The sequence below is a fragment of the Elephas maximus genome, chromosome 11 (assembly GCF_024166365.1).
Source record: "Elephas maximus indicus isolate mEleMax1 chromosome 11, mEleMax1 primary haplotype, whole genome shotgun sequence".
In the NCBI taxonomy this organism is placed as follows: domain Eukaryota; kingdom Metazoa; phylum Chordata; class Mammalia; order Proboscidea; family Elephantidae; genus Elephas; species Elephas maximus.
In genome coordinates, this window is record NC_064829.1 from 33,152,261 (window position 1) to 33,169,552 (window position 17,292).

At 41.2% G+C, this 17,292-nt stretch overlaps 1 protein-coding gene across 3 annotated transcripts in view; it reads right to left on the reverse strand.

Moving 5' to 3' along the window:
• KCTD1 (potassium channel tetramerization domain containing 1) overlaps positions 1 to 17,292 on the reverse strand; it is a 231,191-nt gene that overhangs the window by 41,508 nt on the left and 172,391 nt on the right. For all 3 annotated transcript variants that reach the window (XM_049899915.1, XM_049899916.1, XM_049899914.1), the window contains exon 2: positions 11,152 to 11,330. In XM_049899915.1, the coding sequence (XP_049755872.1) occupies positions 11,152 to 11,330 (179 nt within the window). The remainder of the gene's footprint in view (positions 1 to 11,151; positions 11,331 to 17,292) is intronic.

A 17,292-nucleotide genomic window follows, 5' to 3' on the forward strand; every position in this document is an offset into this window, starting at 1 on the left:
TAGGGCATATTTTAGAAATGACTTATTTTGATTTTTCTGGATTGGTAGGTGGGTGTGTGCATGCATACGTGGTGTGTTTTGTGTAGAAACAGTGTGAACTGTGTGTGTATATGTATATATATAACCCACTGCCCTCGAGCCGATTCCAACTATATACGTATAAACCACTGCTGTCAAGTCGATTCCGACTCATAGTGACCCTATAGTACAAACAAGAACCGCCTCCTGGGGTTTCCAAGGAATGACTATTTATCTATATATGTCTATATCTCTTTATCTCTCTCTCTATATATATAGTGAGTATGCTGTATTGGTGGAACACTCTTGCATCTACTGTTCCATGAGCAGCAGGATGGGGAGGAGCACAGAGAGAAGGGGGATGACCATTGCAGCAATGGGCCTAGATACTCCCAGTGTGATCAGTAGCCCTAACTATCCCAGCCTTGTTCAATTTGCCAGGAGGCATCTCCATACCTTCCAGCGGCATGGAGCAGGGCATACAAGGGTTAAATCTGGTCCCTGAGTATTTTGCTAATGATTTTCTCTTCATGGGTACCACATACAAACCACCACTGGGCAAGTGGCAAGGTCACTGCTGCAAGACCAACTTTGTCCCTAGCTGTCGGCTGACTTTGTACACTGAACATTAGGGCCTGAAAAAAGAACTTCCTGAAACCTATGGGCAACTAAGAAAAATATCTATTTATCTCTTTGCCCAATCTCAGGAAGTGCTTCCCAAACTTTTGTCAAAAGTCATGACACACATAAAAAAAACGATAGTTCTGTGTTTGCATAACACTATGGTAGATAGAGGAGCCCTGGTGGTTCATTGGTTAAGAGCTTAGCTGCTAACCAAAAGATTGGCAGTTCGAATCCCCCAGGTGCTCCTTGGAAACCCTGTGGGGCAGTTTGGTTTGGTTATGGTAGAGAAGGTTGCTCATGGCTGCAGGCGACTGACCTGGGAACTCTGGCTACTTCAGGGGCTAGAAGGAGAAATATGTATAACCCATGCCCTGAGCACTGACCAAGAAGCTTTCAACTAGGGCAGGTAAAAGCAACTTTGTGCATAAGGGTTTGAAATATTGTACATGACCAGCCCCTTGGCTAAAGAGTACCTTTCAAACATCATCCTGGAAGGTGGGATGATGGACCACATGGTTGAACATGAGAAGCTTTAAAAATTACCATGCTCAAGTCTTTCACCAGTGCAATAGTATAGACTCTCTGAGGGCAGGGCTAGGCTCAGGTCCCAGGTGATATTAACATGCTCCCAAGGTAGAGAACCATTGCTATAGATGGAAGCTAGAACCAGGGCGTCAAACCAGTTCATTCTGGTTCAAACCTCTGTTGAGAATTTGCATTTCCTCTCCAAATATACTGAATCAGAATCTACAGTTTAACAAGATCCCCAGGCGATTCTTATGTATAATAAAATTTGAGACCCACTGCTCTATTAATGGTTTGCAGAATTAGTCCCTAACCAGCAACATTAGCATCGCCTTCAAACTTGTCAGAAATGCAAATTCTCAGCAGGGGTTCCAACCAGTAGAAACCGGTTGGAAGCCCTGGCTAGAACAAGTCCTGGAGTCAGAGCAGAGATAGAGCCCTTCTCTTTGTTTGCTGAGAGAGACTGAACACCTTGCTTAACCTCTCGGAGTCTCAGTAGCGCTCTTTTCTGTAAACTGGGGCAAATAACAGTCCCTACACATGGGGTTGCTGAGAGTCAGAATCAACCCGACAGTAACTAAAACCTATAAGGTTATTGTGACACATTAAATGAGATAATACGTGTAATGAACCCAGCACAGCCTTTAAACCTACCTGTATAAAAAAAAAAAAAAAATACTTTGGATTAAAACAAAAAAAAATACTAGTTGCTGTCGAGTCGATTCCAACTCATAACAACCCTAGAGGACAGAGTAGAACTAACTGCTCCGTAGAGTTTCCAAGGAGCGGCTGGTGGATTCAAAACGCTGACCTTTTGGTTAGCAGCCATAGCTTGTTGTAGCTCTTAACCACTGTGATACCAGGGGTCCTACAGTTTGGATAGCTTTACTCAATTATTTGCCCTCTTTTGTTTTGAAGATTTTGCCTCTGTATATAATTTTTTTTATATATAATTTTACCTAACCATTAATTCATATATTAAGCAAACTTTTAAATGTCCACTATGTGGCAGACACAATATTAGGAACCAAGAATATAAGCATGGAAGGTTTGTATCTAAGATGGGGTTGAGTTCTTGACATGTGAGAAATTAATAAAAATTGAGAATACGTTCTTGTTCTGGGTTGTCTCACACTACAGGCGCTCAGCATCACGTACCACTGTCATTGCTCTGCCATGAAAGACATGGCGCTGCAGGGTGTTGTCTCTGAGGAGCCTGCAGGTGGCCTGCACCTTTGTTCCCCGTTCAGTACAGGACTGGGCTAAGGAACAAGGGGAGTCCTTGGGTGGTGTAAAAGGTTAAGCACTCAGCTGCTAACCGAAAGGTTGTAGGTTAGAGGCCACTCAGAGGCACCCTGGAAGAAAGTCTTGGAGATCTACTTCCAACAAATCAGCCACGAAAACCCTGTGGGGCACAGTTCTACTCTGACATGCACGGGGTTACCATGAGTTGGAGTGACCTTGATAAGAACTGGTTAAGGGACAAGGCAGGCTTGTTTTATTTGCCTCTAAGGGGCTTCTGCCCACATTTATTTCAACATCTTTTAACTCCCTACTTTTGGTCAAAACCAGACATAACTTCAGTGACCAAAACATGCAAAATTAAAGAAAATTCTTATCAGAAATCGTACTTTGGTTCACACCTAATTATATATTTCCCTCCCACTGAGATGAAGGGTGAACATAATTATTTCCCACATCAGGTAACAGGAGACGAAGGAAGAGAACTCCAAATAGGCCCTTAATCAGAGATCAGGTGTGATGTGTAATGCTAAAGTGGCAAACATTGGCTTTTAAATCTAAACTACATTTTCAACTCAATTTTGTCTTGAAAATTTAGAATGGAACAAACAAAAATGTTTCTTTAAAAAGGAAAAGAACAAAACAAAATGTAAGAATACAATGATCTTTAGACTTAATACAGGAAGCAAACGACATCCCAAAGTAGCCCTCTTTATCTTATTTTTCGTAACAGCACTTACTACTAGCTGAAATACTGCTAACCGCTTGTTTATTTGCTTGTTGTCTGTCCTTCCCCCCAACCCCCGCCCCACCCCCCCGTATAGGCTACCGGAGGGCAAGGACTTTGTTGGCCACTATATACCCTGGTTTATGGGGAGCAAATTAAAACAAACCAAGAGTCGATTTCAACTCATAGCAATCCTATAGGACACAGTAAATTACCCTATAGGGTTTCCAAGGAGTGACTCATGGATTCGAACTGCCAACCTTTTGGTTGCAGCCAAGCTCTTAAACACTGTGCCACCAGGGCTCCTGGTATATGGGGAGCACGCAGTAAATGCATCGAATGAAAGAACTTGACAGGGAAAACCACAGGCACTGCATGGCTATCTTTTCTTTATATTACGCTCTAAGACAAGACTTCAAGAGTTAGATTACTTGAAAAGCCAGGCCCATTTTGTCCTCTAGTGCCGGAGGAAGTTTGCTGAATCCAGCAGCAGTGTAGCTGAAGTTACTAGACCAGCAACCAGATGCTATCCAGTCAACTCCAACTCACAGCGACCCCAAGTGTGTCAGTAGAACTGTGCTCCCTAGGGTTTTCAGTGGGTGAATTTTCAGATGTAGATCACCAGTCCTTTTTCCCAAGTCACCTCTGAGTATACCTGAACCTCTAAATTTTTGGTTAACAGCCAAGCTCTTTGCCATTTGTTCTACCCAGGGCCTCCCAAATTACTGGAGGACTGGCTTTTCAGCACTGAACAGAAAAATCCGTTTCATTGTTTAAAAAAAAAAAAGTCTTTTGAAGCCAGCTTCTTTTACTCTTTGCCTGTATAACTGACACAAATGGAAAAGCAATATTGTGAGATGAAAAGAACAGGGAGAGAAGGGGAAATTTCCCCTATTACCCCGGAGAAACCTTCCATTTTTATTCACCAGGTACTTTCTTTTAATCCCTCCATAAAACTAATTCTCTTTTTTTAAAGAGCAACCAATCTTACCAATCAAAACTGCTCACCATTAGTTTTAACATTTTATATATTTCCTTAGACGTTTTCACAGCCCAGGAATGAGCTCTCTCTTCCCATTTGTGCTGAGATTATATCTAACGTGGATTTCTGTGGTTGTTCTTAGGTACCTTCGAGTCAATTTCGACTCAGAGCGGCCACATGTGACAGAGCCAACCTGCCCCGTGAGGTTTTCTAGGCTGTAATCTTTACAGGAGCAGATCACCAAGTCTCTCTCCTGTGGAGCTGCTGGGTGGGTTTGAACCACCAACTTTTTGGTTAGGAGCTGAGTGCTTGACCCTTGTACCACTTGGGCTCCTAAGGGTGATTTCTACTAAAATAAATAAATAAAACCCAATAGCCTATTCTGTGACTTTTAAACTTGATGTAAACATTGAGTTTTTAAAAATGCTGATCTAAAGGGCAGGTTGGAAACCCTGGTGGCGCAGTGGTTAAGTGCCACTGCTGCTAACCAAAGGGTCGGCAGTTCAAATCTGCCAGGCGCTCCTTGGAAACTCTATGGGGCAGTTCTGCTCTGTCCTATAGGGTCTCTATGAGTCGGAATCGACTCGACGGCACGGGGTTTGGTTTTTTCGGTTTTAAGGAGCAGGTCATAGTAAAAAGCATTCTATTCAACCCCATACAATAATTTGGAGAGCTCAGGGAACTGTTTGGCAAATAAGATGCATTTATTTTGGGGCTTTTCCGTTGACATCCTGAACCACAGGCCCGCGTGGTGACCCTGCTGGACCCATGCCTAGGGACCGCAGTGTTAAACTGGAACAGTGAAGTCATAAAAAGTCACAGCCCAAGATCCCCAGCCCGAACGCAGGATTACAGCAAGCCCCCTAGGCTGGCCTGCAACAATGGCATGGAAACCAAACTTTAGAACTAGATCGCCCTCAGAGTGTACACAGCCATCCTTTACGCTGCACTCCTCTGCCTTTCATCTCATCGACATCCTGTGACAGCTAACACTTGGAGCGTGAAGCACTCCAGGAAGCCGGGTCCTGGCTGGCAAAGCACACATGCTTGGCATCTCCGTCCTGAAGCTCCAAATACACACACCCCTTGGGTGGCCACGGGTGTCAACTACAAGGCAAGGAGCAGAGTCTCCGTGAGTTTTGCAATTGCCTACAGACACCAGTGTGCTCAGTAACTCCATCTATTTAGGAGAGACTGATTCATGTATGGGTTTAGAATCTACAACAGTTCTGTCAAGCGGTCAGACTGGATGGCTCAGTGGATTGTAGTGTTAGCTCTCGCATTTCACCCCCAGGTCACTGGCTGACATTCAGCTCTTTTAGCTAAGACCCCTGCCTTACTACCACCCGAGAGGTTCCTTTAATTAGGAGCTTCAGCCCATTTCCTGGTTTTAAAAAGTTCACACCTGAGTAACCATCATACAGCTGCTATTAATCTTGTTTTTGTTAAAAGCAATAATAAAGGATGAAATAGGCCGAGGTTTGAACTCATAGACTTGTGTCTTCTTTAAAAGCAGTCCTAGGATGTATGAATGTGTTATTATATCACACACATACGTTGCTAAAAAGATATTTCAGAGTGTCAGTGGTAGATTTTTAAAGAGGCCAGATAATTTGGTACCAATCTTAATTACTTAAATATTAGATACCCAGACACTTTGTTACTACTAATAAAAGATGCTTGGATTCTTGAATCAGCTATAATCAAGTGTGTCCTCTAAAATGTGCAGGGCCTGGGGCAAGACTAGAAGTGGAGGCCTACCTACCATATATCTGGATATTTACAAGTTATGAATCAAGTGAACAAACTGTTGAATAAAATATGGTCTATCTTCTTTGTATATACATTTATAATCTTTTCTTGATAGTGATATGTTTTGCTTGATTTTTTTTTTTTACTTATTTGATATAAATTTATTGCAGATCTGAACTGGGTGCTTTTCTTTGTGATTCCAATTCAAAATAGCAATCCGAATCAGAGGCTGGTAGGATCTTGTGAAAGGGAAAAGTGTTTATCACTGACCCAGCGTAGATCAGCATCTGTCTCATAAGCAGCTCCAAAGAATTGTTTTGCATCTTATACAAAACTTTGGTAAATATGGATTACATCACTGATGTATGCAATACAGGCAGTCCCTGGGTTACAAACGAGATCCATTCCTGAGTCTGCATTTCAGTCGAAATCGTAGGTTAGCCGGAACAGGTGCATACAATTCTTATTTAGCCTTACTTTAGTGCAAGAAAAGGCTCGAAGCTGTTTCAATGATTTACAAGCTGCAGGAGCAGCAAGTGAAGGTGATTGTGATGAAGAGTTTGTTGTGAGTAGGGGTTGGTTCATTCGTTTCAAAGTCAGGGCAAATTTACATATCATTAAAGGGCAAAGTGAAGCTGTCCTCAAGTCGGACCGCCTGTACTTCAGTTACAGTAATTTGAAAACTTGAGTCCCTTTAGTTAAAAATCACTTGGTGATGGAAGTGGATAACAATGTGAGTGATTAAGCTTGTTGTGAAATATAAAAGTCAGTTAGCTTGCTGAATCACCACTCAGGGCTTGTTAGCTGCCATCAGGTCGGCCCCCTACTCATGACGACCTCATACATGAAGGAATGAATGCCAGGTTCTGTGCCATACCCATGATTGGTTGCAGATCAGACCATTGTGATTCACAGGGTTTTCATTGGCTGCATTTTGGAAGTAGGTCACTAGGCCTTTCTTCCTCATTTGTCTTAGTCTGCAAGCTCTGCTGAAACTTGTCCAACATCATAGCAACACGCAAGCCTCCACTGACAGGTGGGTGGTGGCTGTGCTTGAGGTGCATTGGCTAGGAGTCGAACCAGAGCCTCTCTCATGGGAGGTGAGAATTCTATCACTGAACCACCAATGCCTAGTACTTATTGAATTACTACTCAGAGATTACTAGCCAAGAAAAATAAGCACACACGCGAACGCACACACAGTGGAGCCACTGATAATCTTGGGAATTAAAGAAATGAAGATCAAAAGATATTTTCTTTTGGTGAAATGGCCACTATGATGAAGTGGAAAAGAGAAAGCTATATTCACTTGGAGGGACCACACCTCTTGGTGTTGTTCAACACCAGATTGTAAAAATGCAGACCTCTTAGGAAAAGTTCAGAGGTTCTGATTTTATTGGTCTAGAACAGAGCCCTGGGTGTAGATTTTTTCCAGGTACTTCTAATGTTCAGTTATATCATACCACCTTTTAGGATGATGTTCTAAAAGTGGTCTTTAGCCAAGAGGGCAGGTCAAGTAGAGATAGAATTGAAAAATGGAGTAAAGGTGCTTTGCAGGCCCTTTGAAATTACAGAAAGATATTACAGACTTTTAAGATTACTTGTCACATACAAATTGTTATTAGTTGCTCTCACGTCAATTCCGATTCATGATGACCCCATGTGTGCAGAGTAGAACTGCCCCATAGGATTTTCAAGGCTGTGATCTTTTCGAAGTGGATTGCCAGGCCTGTCTTCTGAAGTGCCTCTGAGTGGGTTCAAACTACCAACCTTTCGGCTAGTCGTCAAGTGCTTAAACGTTTGTGTCACCCAGGAACTCCGAGAATTGGAGTTACTTGTAATTCTGTGGTCATAGGCAACATAATTTCCTGGGGTTTATCCCAAATAAATGATATGCAAGAGATTTTCTCAAATTAGAAGGAGTATCTCACACCTATGAGGAAAATATGAAGAACAATTTCTTCTCTGTGTTGACTACTAAAATTTGTGTATGAGTCCCATGAAACTGACTGTTGCTTTGAAATGAACACTCAGTTACTTAAAACAAGAGAAAGTAAAGCAACACACAGTGGTCAATCAACATCCAGACCAGTGCTATCTGACTAATGTCATCTAATAATCAACAGAAACAGATACAGTTCCTTTGTAAGAGTCATTTCAAAGAGTCTTGATATATGCTTAAAAATATCTCCTAACAATAAAAGTCACCTTGGAGCTCCTCAGCAGGTCTGTGATGGGGTAGCAAAAACAATCTTGGTGGGGTATTTAACATAAACGAAGCAAGAGGCCACCAGATCAGGCGACGAGTCCCTTGAGCCTGTAGTAATCCAGGCAAAAGTCCTGAAAAAAAGCTGTTTCCATGGTCTAGGATATGAAGGAATAGGATATATTTGTGATTTGAAAGGCAGTTTGAAAAGAAATTATTGCTGAGTTTGGCAGAAGATAAGGCAATACTGTGTCAAGTGTAGCGCCATGATGTGCTTTTCATAATCACAGTTAATCCTCCTGGTAACTTTGCAAGAAGATATACCTGTGCCTATTTTATAGGAGAGAAGACAGATGCTCAGAAACTGGACCTATCCAAGGGCAAATAACAATGCAGAGCCAGCATTCACATGCAGGACTAATGACTTGAAAGTTATTTTCAATGTTGCGTTCATAATACTCTGGCCCACTGGTGACGAAGAGGCATAGGCAAAGGTTGAAAAGGTAAGATGAATAAGTCTATCTTTTTTAATTCAGTTGGTGAAAGAGGAATTCAATTTATGATGTATACAATATCAGATTGGGGGACGAGTGGGCTTAATTAAGCTTGTTTTTAAACATCTGTGTACAGTTCAGTGCTGCCCAATAGAAATACAAAGTGAAACACATGCATAATTTAAGTTTCTAGTAGCCACATTAAAAAAGTAAAAGGAAACAGGTGAAATTAATTTTAATATATTTTATTTAATTCAATATATTATCATTCCAGCATGAAATCAATATAAAAAAACTATTGAGATATTTTACAATTTTTTTCTGTACTAAGTCTTTAAAACCCAGTGTTTATTTTACACTGACAGGACATTTTGATTTGGAGACTGGCCACATTTCAAGTGCTCAGTAGCCGCATATGGTTAGTGGCTACCTCTGAGGGTGCAGGTATAGAGAATACTGAAATCCATGCAATCTGATACATGTCTCAGGGTGTGGATAATAAGGGTCAAAAAGCAGACTCTTTTAGAAATACCCATGAATAGGCAGACCAAGGAAGAATCTCCAAATGAGACACTATTTGAGGTCTTTATCTAATAATAAAAAAAAAAATACCTAGTACCAAAATGATTAAAGTGGTAAATTACTTTTGAGAGAGGAACTAAATAAGTAGAATGTCTGGCCCTCTACTTTCTACCACTGTGAACAGGCCAAGTGATGCCAGAGAGTTCCACAAGAGCGAAACCCCGGCGGGCCACTTGTCAGGGGGAAGAGTACCATCTAGTTACAATGAGACTAAAAAAAAATCCGATTGTTTATGTCAAATACAAACAGTGTAATTATTAACTTCCCCTTCTATTAGAGGTAGGGAGAGCTGAGTTTATGGTAATTGGGGGAATAATTCAGAAAAGATAGTGATAATGGTTATAAAAAAACATGAAAACTGTAATCAGTGTCAGTGAACAATACATGTAAAAATTCTTGAATTGGCAATTGTTTTGTCCTGTATATTTTTACCATACACACACACACACACACACACACACACACGTCTCTATCATTTCAAACAAACATAAAGCAAACTGAAGCAAGTGGCCACCAGACAGGTGAATTCTGCTGCAGTCGAGGATATGCTTTCTGACTCTCCTGCATGTTTTATGACTTGTCCTCTAGATTTAAGGGTTCATCTGAAGAGGCAGCCATGATTTTCTGCTGTTAATGCTGGTATTAGCAAAAGGCTAGAAGGGATGGAAATAGGTGTTTTGTTGTTGTTTTTAAAGAATGCTACTTATTTAAGTACATTCTTGGAAAACATAGCCATCACTGTAACATGATTTTGTAGCATTTTACTGTATTGCACTTAGAGAAGGTGAGAACTCAGTAATACTAACAACTGACTGATATGATAATTGCATTTTAAAATATATATATATTTGGGTAATTAATTAGAAATATATTTTTCTAAATTTCATTTTGATTATAGAAATTAAATCTGGAAATCGAGAAATATATTTCATCTTTCTTCTTCCCAGTGTTCACATCCTTTCATAAAATATAAAGTAGTAGAATGAAAGTAAAAAAAGAAAGAAAACAGTCTTCCTGCAGTTATCGAGATCACAGTGACCTTTAGGTCACTGCTGCTCTTTAGGTGGTAAGCTACCCGTTATCTGTGACTTTGTAAGATATTTTAAAAAATGCAATGGGTTGCGTTTCTGAAGCCTAAGCAGTGAGTTTTCTAAGAGCAGAAACAAGCCAAGAAATTAGCCCATGTGAGCTCATGCCTCCTCCCCACCAGCAGAGCTGGCAAAGATAAATTCCATTCTAGTCCCCAAATCTGGGGCAGAGCCAGGAGGGCTGTCCCAGTGTGCAAAGTAAATTATGTCTTTGGAACGCCTTTAGAAATGGGCAGGTAGGAGTGTGGGAAGGAATACCTCGCAAGCATAAATTTACATGGTCTCTTTGTAAACCATCCTCCCTCAGTGTACATTTTATGTAGGACAACCCTTCCTCTTCATCTGTTATTTATGTGGCTTGAGCTGCTTTGTAAGTCCCGTGCCCCAGCCCCTCCCCCTCTTTTATTTTATTAACAAGACTATCTTGGCTTCCTGGACTTTCAGCATACTGTTCTAAATATTCTGCCACACTGATAAAGAGTCTCTCTTAATATACTTTTTTGTTCTAGTTCACAAGTTGGTGGGCCAACTGATCTCCTATAAAATTATAAAAATTTGTAAGAAAGGGTTTTCAAAGAAGAGGATAGAAGAAAGACAGGGGTGGGAGAAACCATCCTTCTTTCTGTAAAATAATGAGAAATAGGAAGGTCTTTGTAGAGGGGAACATCACAGAGCTCCATTCTGGCGTGATATTTTTACATGCACTTGAGGAAGCTGTGGGTCAAATCCTGACGCGCAGAGGATGACAGCCGCATCCAAGAGAAGCCTCTGCAAGGCGGAAGTCCCACACAGTGCTTTTATGTCCTAACCCCAGCCTTGGAGAGGCCCCAGAGCTGTCCTGGTCAAAGGAAAAAGAGTTAGGTCATCAAACACACGCACTTCTGAGACCGATGTGTCAGCTTTCAAATTACCTTGATTCGGGGTATTTGGTGAGGGTAGCCAGGCTGCTGGTGTACATGTGGCCGCCCACGTCGATGTGGACGGGCGCATTGGATTTTGTGAGCTGTGCTGGCGTCGGAATGCCTTGGTTGTTCAGCGGAGATGCGGGCGATCTAGTGATCAGAGGTCTGGACATATTGGGCCGACTGTCCTACAGAGAGAGAAGCAAGTTTAGACATGCGTTCTGCCTTCAGTGGGGACAAAGGAAATACCTACAGCCTAAAGGATAAACCAGCGACTAAAACACACAGGAAGATAATTACTTTAAACATTCAATGTAATTAATGTAGTACATGGTATTCATTTGGTAATAAAACTTGGAAAATGAGCAAGCTCTCACATTTGTTTTTCTAGTGAATACTAGAAAAATAGATTAACAAAGAAAAGGAAAACCTGACATGCTCAGAATCAAGGAGCTGAACTAACGATCATTTCAAATAATCTTGAAAACTACACGGGTTCATTATACTAATGAATTCTCGCATTTAACAATTGGTAAAATGGCATGTGGAGAAATACGAATCACTCTAAATGAAAAGATAATCAATGCTTCAAACAATACACATCTAAATAAAATATGTGGGATTTATCCTTCACTTTGAAAGCTTCCTCACTGCTATGCACTTGGAATACATAGAGACCTTCGGCACTTGTGCTCTGCCAAATATTTCCTTAAAGCTCTATTTTTTTTCTTTCAATTTTTATTTCCCAAATCAGGAAAAAAAGGGCGCAGCTCACATACTTCGAGTGACCTCGAAGATTATCACCACACATTTCTCAGTCAACAGATCTTCTTTCAAGATCCACCCACACTTTACCTACTTGTTCCCTGTTTGTCTCCCTACAAGACTGTGGGTCTGGGGACCCTCAAGTGATAAATGTGTGCTTGCGTGTGGACCCTGAGCAAGCTGCTAGTCCGTGTGCCCAACTTCTTGGAGAAACCCAGTTCCCCAAGTGGAACAGAGGCAGCTATGGCTGCAGCACTGTGTGCAGTCACACAGGAGAGGCGCCACGTGAGGAAACAGAGCAGAACGAGGAAATCCCATCGTGGCAGCCAGAACCCATTTAAGAAATGGGATTCTTGAGAAAATAAAGTATTACATCCTTTCCATGGATACAATATAAATATTTCAAACACTATCCAAACATGGTTGATTGCTTTTAAATTAGAGCCCAAACCACAGACAAGTCAAGTCAGGTCTCTGGCATTCAATGAAAGGGTCAAATATTTAGAGTCTACAATTGCAGAATAAATTAAAATAGCATTTGTGTCTGTAAGGCCGGAGACACATGCGTACTCTCCAAATTTGTAATTTAGTCAGAGGTTGTTTTCAAACACGCAAACAGTGTGTGGCAAGGCCAGTGATAAGGCATTATAAAGGGATTTTGAAAAATGCCTTTGATGGAGATTACGCAGGGGAAGTCATCTAGTATTTGTGCACAAAACCCAGGATGATAAAATATAAATTTGCAAAACATCCTAGATTTTATGATCTGGAGCAGCTCTAGGAGTTACCTGGGGCACAACTGTTAGACTACTTAGCATTAACCACAGGTCCAGACATGACCGTGAAGACACAGGCTTCCTGAAACTGAACATCTCCTATGAGCAGGGTGGTGATTGGGTCTTTACATGAAATGTTTAACATCTGTGTTGTGCTTGTCTACATGTGAACTAAACAGAGCCCAGAAACAGAGAAAGGGTCCATGTTATACTTTTTAAATTGGCTGATGGGTTCACAGGTGTTCTCTATATTCTTCTTATACCTTTCTGTATATTTTTAATAATGCAAAATAGATTTTAAACACACACACACACACAAAAGGATGTTTGTAACACACAAAGAAAACAAGTTAAAGGGATACTGGGTAGGGAAAATGCTAAAAAACAAAGACATTTGGTAGAAAATATTAAACAGTTATGGTTCAGAAAAATTAAAAACAGCATTTTAAAATTTGGACGACAGAAAACTCATTTTTTTTTTTCTTTTAAAAATGCAATCACATAACCTCTCTTTTTAAGTGATACATACTACCTGACTTCCTTCTAGAAAATGATTGCCTGGCTAAAGACACGCACACACGCACGACCTCCCTGTTCGGATTCAGCACATCACGGCACTGCAGAACCTGTAATAGTTTTTCAATTGGACACATTCTATACCCTGCCTGAGGGTGCTCAGGCGAAAAGGAACAGATTTGCAGGGTTAATATTGTAGTTAGACTGTGACCTCATTCAGCACAGCTCTAACACTGCGAGGTCTATATAGAACGAGAAAAAAAGGAAAGCATAACTGATCGGTTGAAGGATTCCAGGTTTCTTAGAGTATATGCCATTTACATTGTAAATCATAAATGTATGGATACCGCTAAATATAAAACTAAACCAGTTCTTCAGCTGGGGGAGGGGGTTAACCCTTAGGGGCAAGGGGGGAATCTCAAGATGGCTGGGGCTTGAGCAGACTCTAGGAAGACTATAATATTGGGATTGGTCTTTGGTGAGCTCTCCTAGCTTTCCTTCTAGGCTCTATCTCCTCCTCTGCCCTGGAAACGCTCCCTGTTCTATGTGTGTCCCTTTGGTTATGATCATTTCTAAGGCACTACAATATCAGCTAACAAACAATAAACGTTTTCACTCTGTATTTTCTGTATTTATTGGTGCAGGTTGAAAGAACTTTTAAGACCCATAGGCTGGGGGATGTCTGAGGCTTAGAAGTCTTGGCACTTATAGTGGACACTGGAGGTGACGCTCAATATCTATTCCTCTACTCCAGATGCTTAATCTGGAACAATCCTTAATCTGGTCACCCCTCTCCCCTTGCCAGTGACTGAAGGAAACATTTTCTCTCATTTCTCTGGACATGGAGGTTCCGGATGGGATGCCTGTAAATGTAGCAGCCATCTTGCTGCCAGCCTAAGGATGAAGCCAGTGCCCAGAAAGGCAGAGCTGAGAGCTGGAAGGAACTTGGGTCCTCACTGACATTATTGAGACACTGAGTCAACCAGCTGTGAGCCTCCTATCTCTGGGTTTCCTGTTATTTGAGAAAATGAATCTCCTTATTGTTCAAGCTGGTTCGAATTGGGGTTTCTGTGACCTGCAGCCAAAAGCCATCCTGATAGAGCACCCATCTTGTTACATGGCAGCCTCTTTGGAAGGTCATTTGGCTGGGTGAGACTTGGCTTAGAATGTTAAGCACAACTGCCTACAGCAGAAAGTTCCATCAGATTGCCACCATGCTTCAACTCTACTTTCCCATCTGTCTTCCCTTTAATCATGCACCCATCATTATCTCAGTTTACATATGCCCTGCAGTATTACTTTTGAAGAAACGAAAACCATGAACTTGAACCAGAATGCAAATGACTCGGTTGTGCTGTCTCCACTACTGAAGAAACAGTTCAGTCAGAGCACTGATGTGTACCTCTGAAAGTTGGCCATAAAGATATCTGTGATAACTCCCTCTAGATGCCTCACCAGGAAAAAAGAACCTCCCCCTAACATTAAGTCATTTAATTATTGCCCCTTCCTTGGTGAAACCCATTGCTTCTTCCTTCCATAAAATATGTTAACATCTCCTGTGTGCCAGGCACCAGGTGATGGCTATACTGGTCCCTGACCTTACCAGAAGGCATCCTGGTGGCAAAGTGTTAAAGCATTCAGCTGCTAATCAAAAGGTTGGAGGTTTGAACCCACCAGCTGCTCTGCAGGAGAAAGACTTGGCAGTCTGCTTCTGTAAAGATTTATAACCTTAGAAACTCTATGGGGCAGTTCTACTCTGTCCTACAGGGTTGCTATGAGTAGAAATTGACTCAACAGCAGTGGGTCTGGTTTTTTGGTTTTGGCCTTACTACGTTTGCTGTTCACTGGGAGCAAGAGACCATTAAACAAGCAACTAAATTAGGACAGGGGGAGGTCAGGTTAATTTGTTAGCTTAATGGAGGGACACTTAACCCAGGCTTGGGGCTAGGAGGAGGGACGGGAAGGATATCTGGAGACAGTCCAAGATGAGATCTAAAGGATAAGAAGTCAACAAACAGTGGGAGCCACTAAGAGGTACACAAGAGAAAAGGATGTTTGTGCTAAAGAAGATGACACATAAAATTTTGCAACAACACCAATAATAACCAAACATTGGGTGTATGGTCACATATGGGTGTGTATATACATATATGTGTATGGTTAGGAACCAGAATATACACGTGTACACAGACAGAAGTATCTATCTACACATACATACAGGGATGTGTGTGCACACATATATATTCACAGAGGATACAGTTACAGGTACTTCTCAGATATAACCTCATAAGATTGTTTTTCTGGTTTTGAAGGCTTAGGACCTTAGTCTCGCAGGACAGCTTTATCAATTGGCATAATATAGTTCACAAAGTTCAAGCTCTGCATCCCAGTCAGGTGAGTAGCATCTGGAGTCTTATAAGCTTGTCAGCAGCCATCTGAGATACAACTATTGGTCTCTACTCATCAGGAGCAAAAGAGAAAGAAAGAAACCAAAGCCTCAGAGAAGAAAGTAGCCTATAGGGCTAATAGCCTACAAGAGCCACAACCTCACCTACCCTGAGACCAGAAGAACTAGATGGTGCCCAGCTACCACTACCGCCCAGATGGACCCTGATAGAATGGGAGAAAAATATAGAACGTTAACTCAAATTCTTAAAAAGTCCAGACTTACCGTACAAGCTGATACTAGAGGACTCCCGAAGACTACCGCCCTGAGATACTCTTTAAATCTTGAACCAAAACAGACTGGCACACAAAATAAAGGATGTCACCTGTGAGTACGGTGCTCCATTAAAAAACCATCTATGTGAGACCAAAAGGTCAACAATTACTCTAAAGCAAAGATGAGAAGATAAGGGGGCAGGGAAACTAGAGAAATAGAAATGGAACAACCAACATGGAACTAAACAGAATGTTGACACATTGTGAAAAATGTAACTAATGTCATGAAAAACCTGTGTAGAAATTGTCAAATGGAAACCTAATTTTCTGTGTAAACTGTCACCAAAAACACAATAAAATATTATTAAAAACAGACAAATAGTGGGAGGCTGGAAGGAGGCCTCCAGGCAGTACTGCAAAGGTCTCCAAGTGAGAGAGTGCATAGTACATTCTAGAAATGAAAAGTACAGGAAAGTGTGAGAATTCAATCACTCATTTTTTCCCCCAAGCTAGAGGGGTAATTAATGCAGAAGAGAGAAGCTTATAAGATGAGAATCTGAGAACCACAGAATTAAATAATAATTTACAATGAAAAAAGATAATAAAGCCCACCACAATCCCCTTGTTTTGGGAGAAGGGGAGGAGGAAGAGTAAGGAGTTAACAGCCAGCTTTCTAAGCCAGTGCTATCCAATAGAGGAAATCCTGGTGGTGTAGTGTGGTTAAGAGCTACAGCTGCTAACCAAAAGGCTGGCAGTTTGAATCTACCAGGTGCTCCTCGAAAACTCTATGGGCAGTTCTACTCTGTCCTACAGGGTCGCTATGAGTTAAAATCGACTCGATGGCAGTGGTTTTCTGCAACAATGGAAATGTTCTATATCTTCACTGTTCAGTATGGTGGCCACTAGTCCTAGGTGGCTATTTGAACATTTGAATGTGGCCAGTGCAACTGAGAAACTCAATCTTTAGTTTCATTTTCATTTTAACTAGTTTTAATTTAGAAAGCTACACATTGTTAGTGGCTGTTGCACTGGATAGCACAGTAAACGTTGCTTAAACTTTTCTTAATATTAAAATCAATGTCCGTTACCATAGTGTCAATTCTGACTCATAGTGACCCTATAACTCTTAACATTATGAAATTCAAATCATGACACATTTGAACTCATCACTCATGTTTCAGTGGAGAAGCACAGATAGTTCAGAGTTGAACAAAAACAGTTTATGACCCCATAACACATTCATTTCCCTCTCCCTTTCTGACAATATTTCTCTTTTTTACTGATATATGAAAATAAAAGAAAGTAACGCCACACGGTGAGGAAAAGACCGACGTACTGCCATACACCACACATGCATGGTCCTCACAGATAGAGCATTGCATAAAAGGCTCCAGACACCATGGTTGAATGTGATGAACATAATCAATGTCAC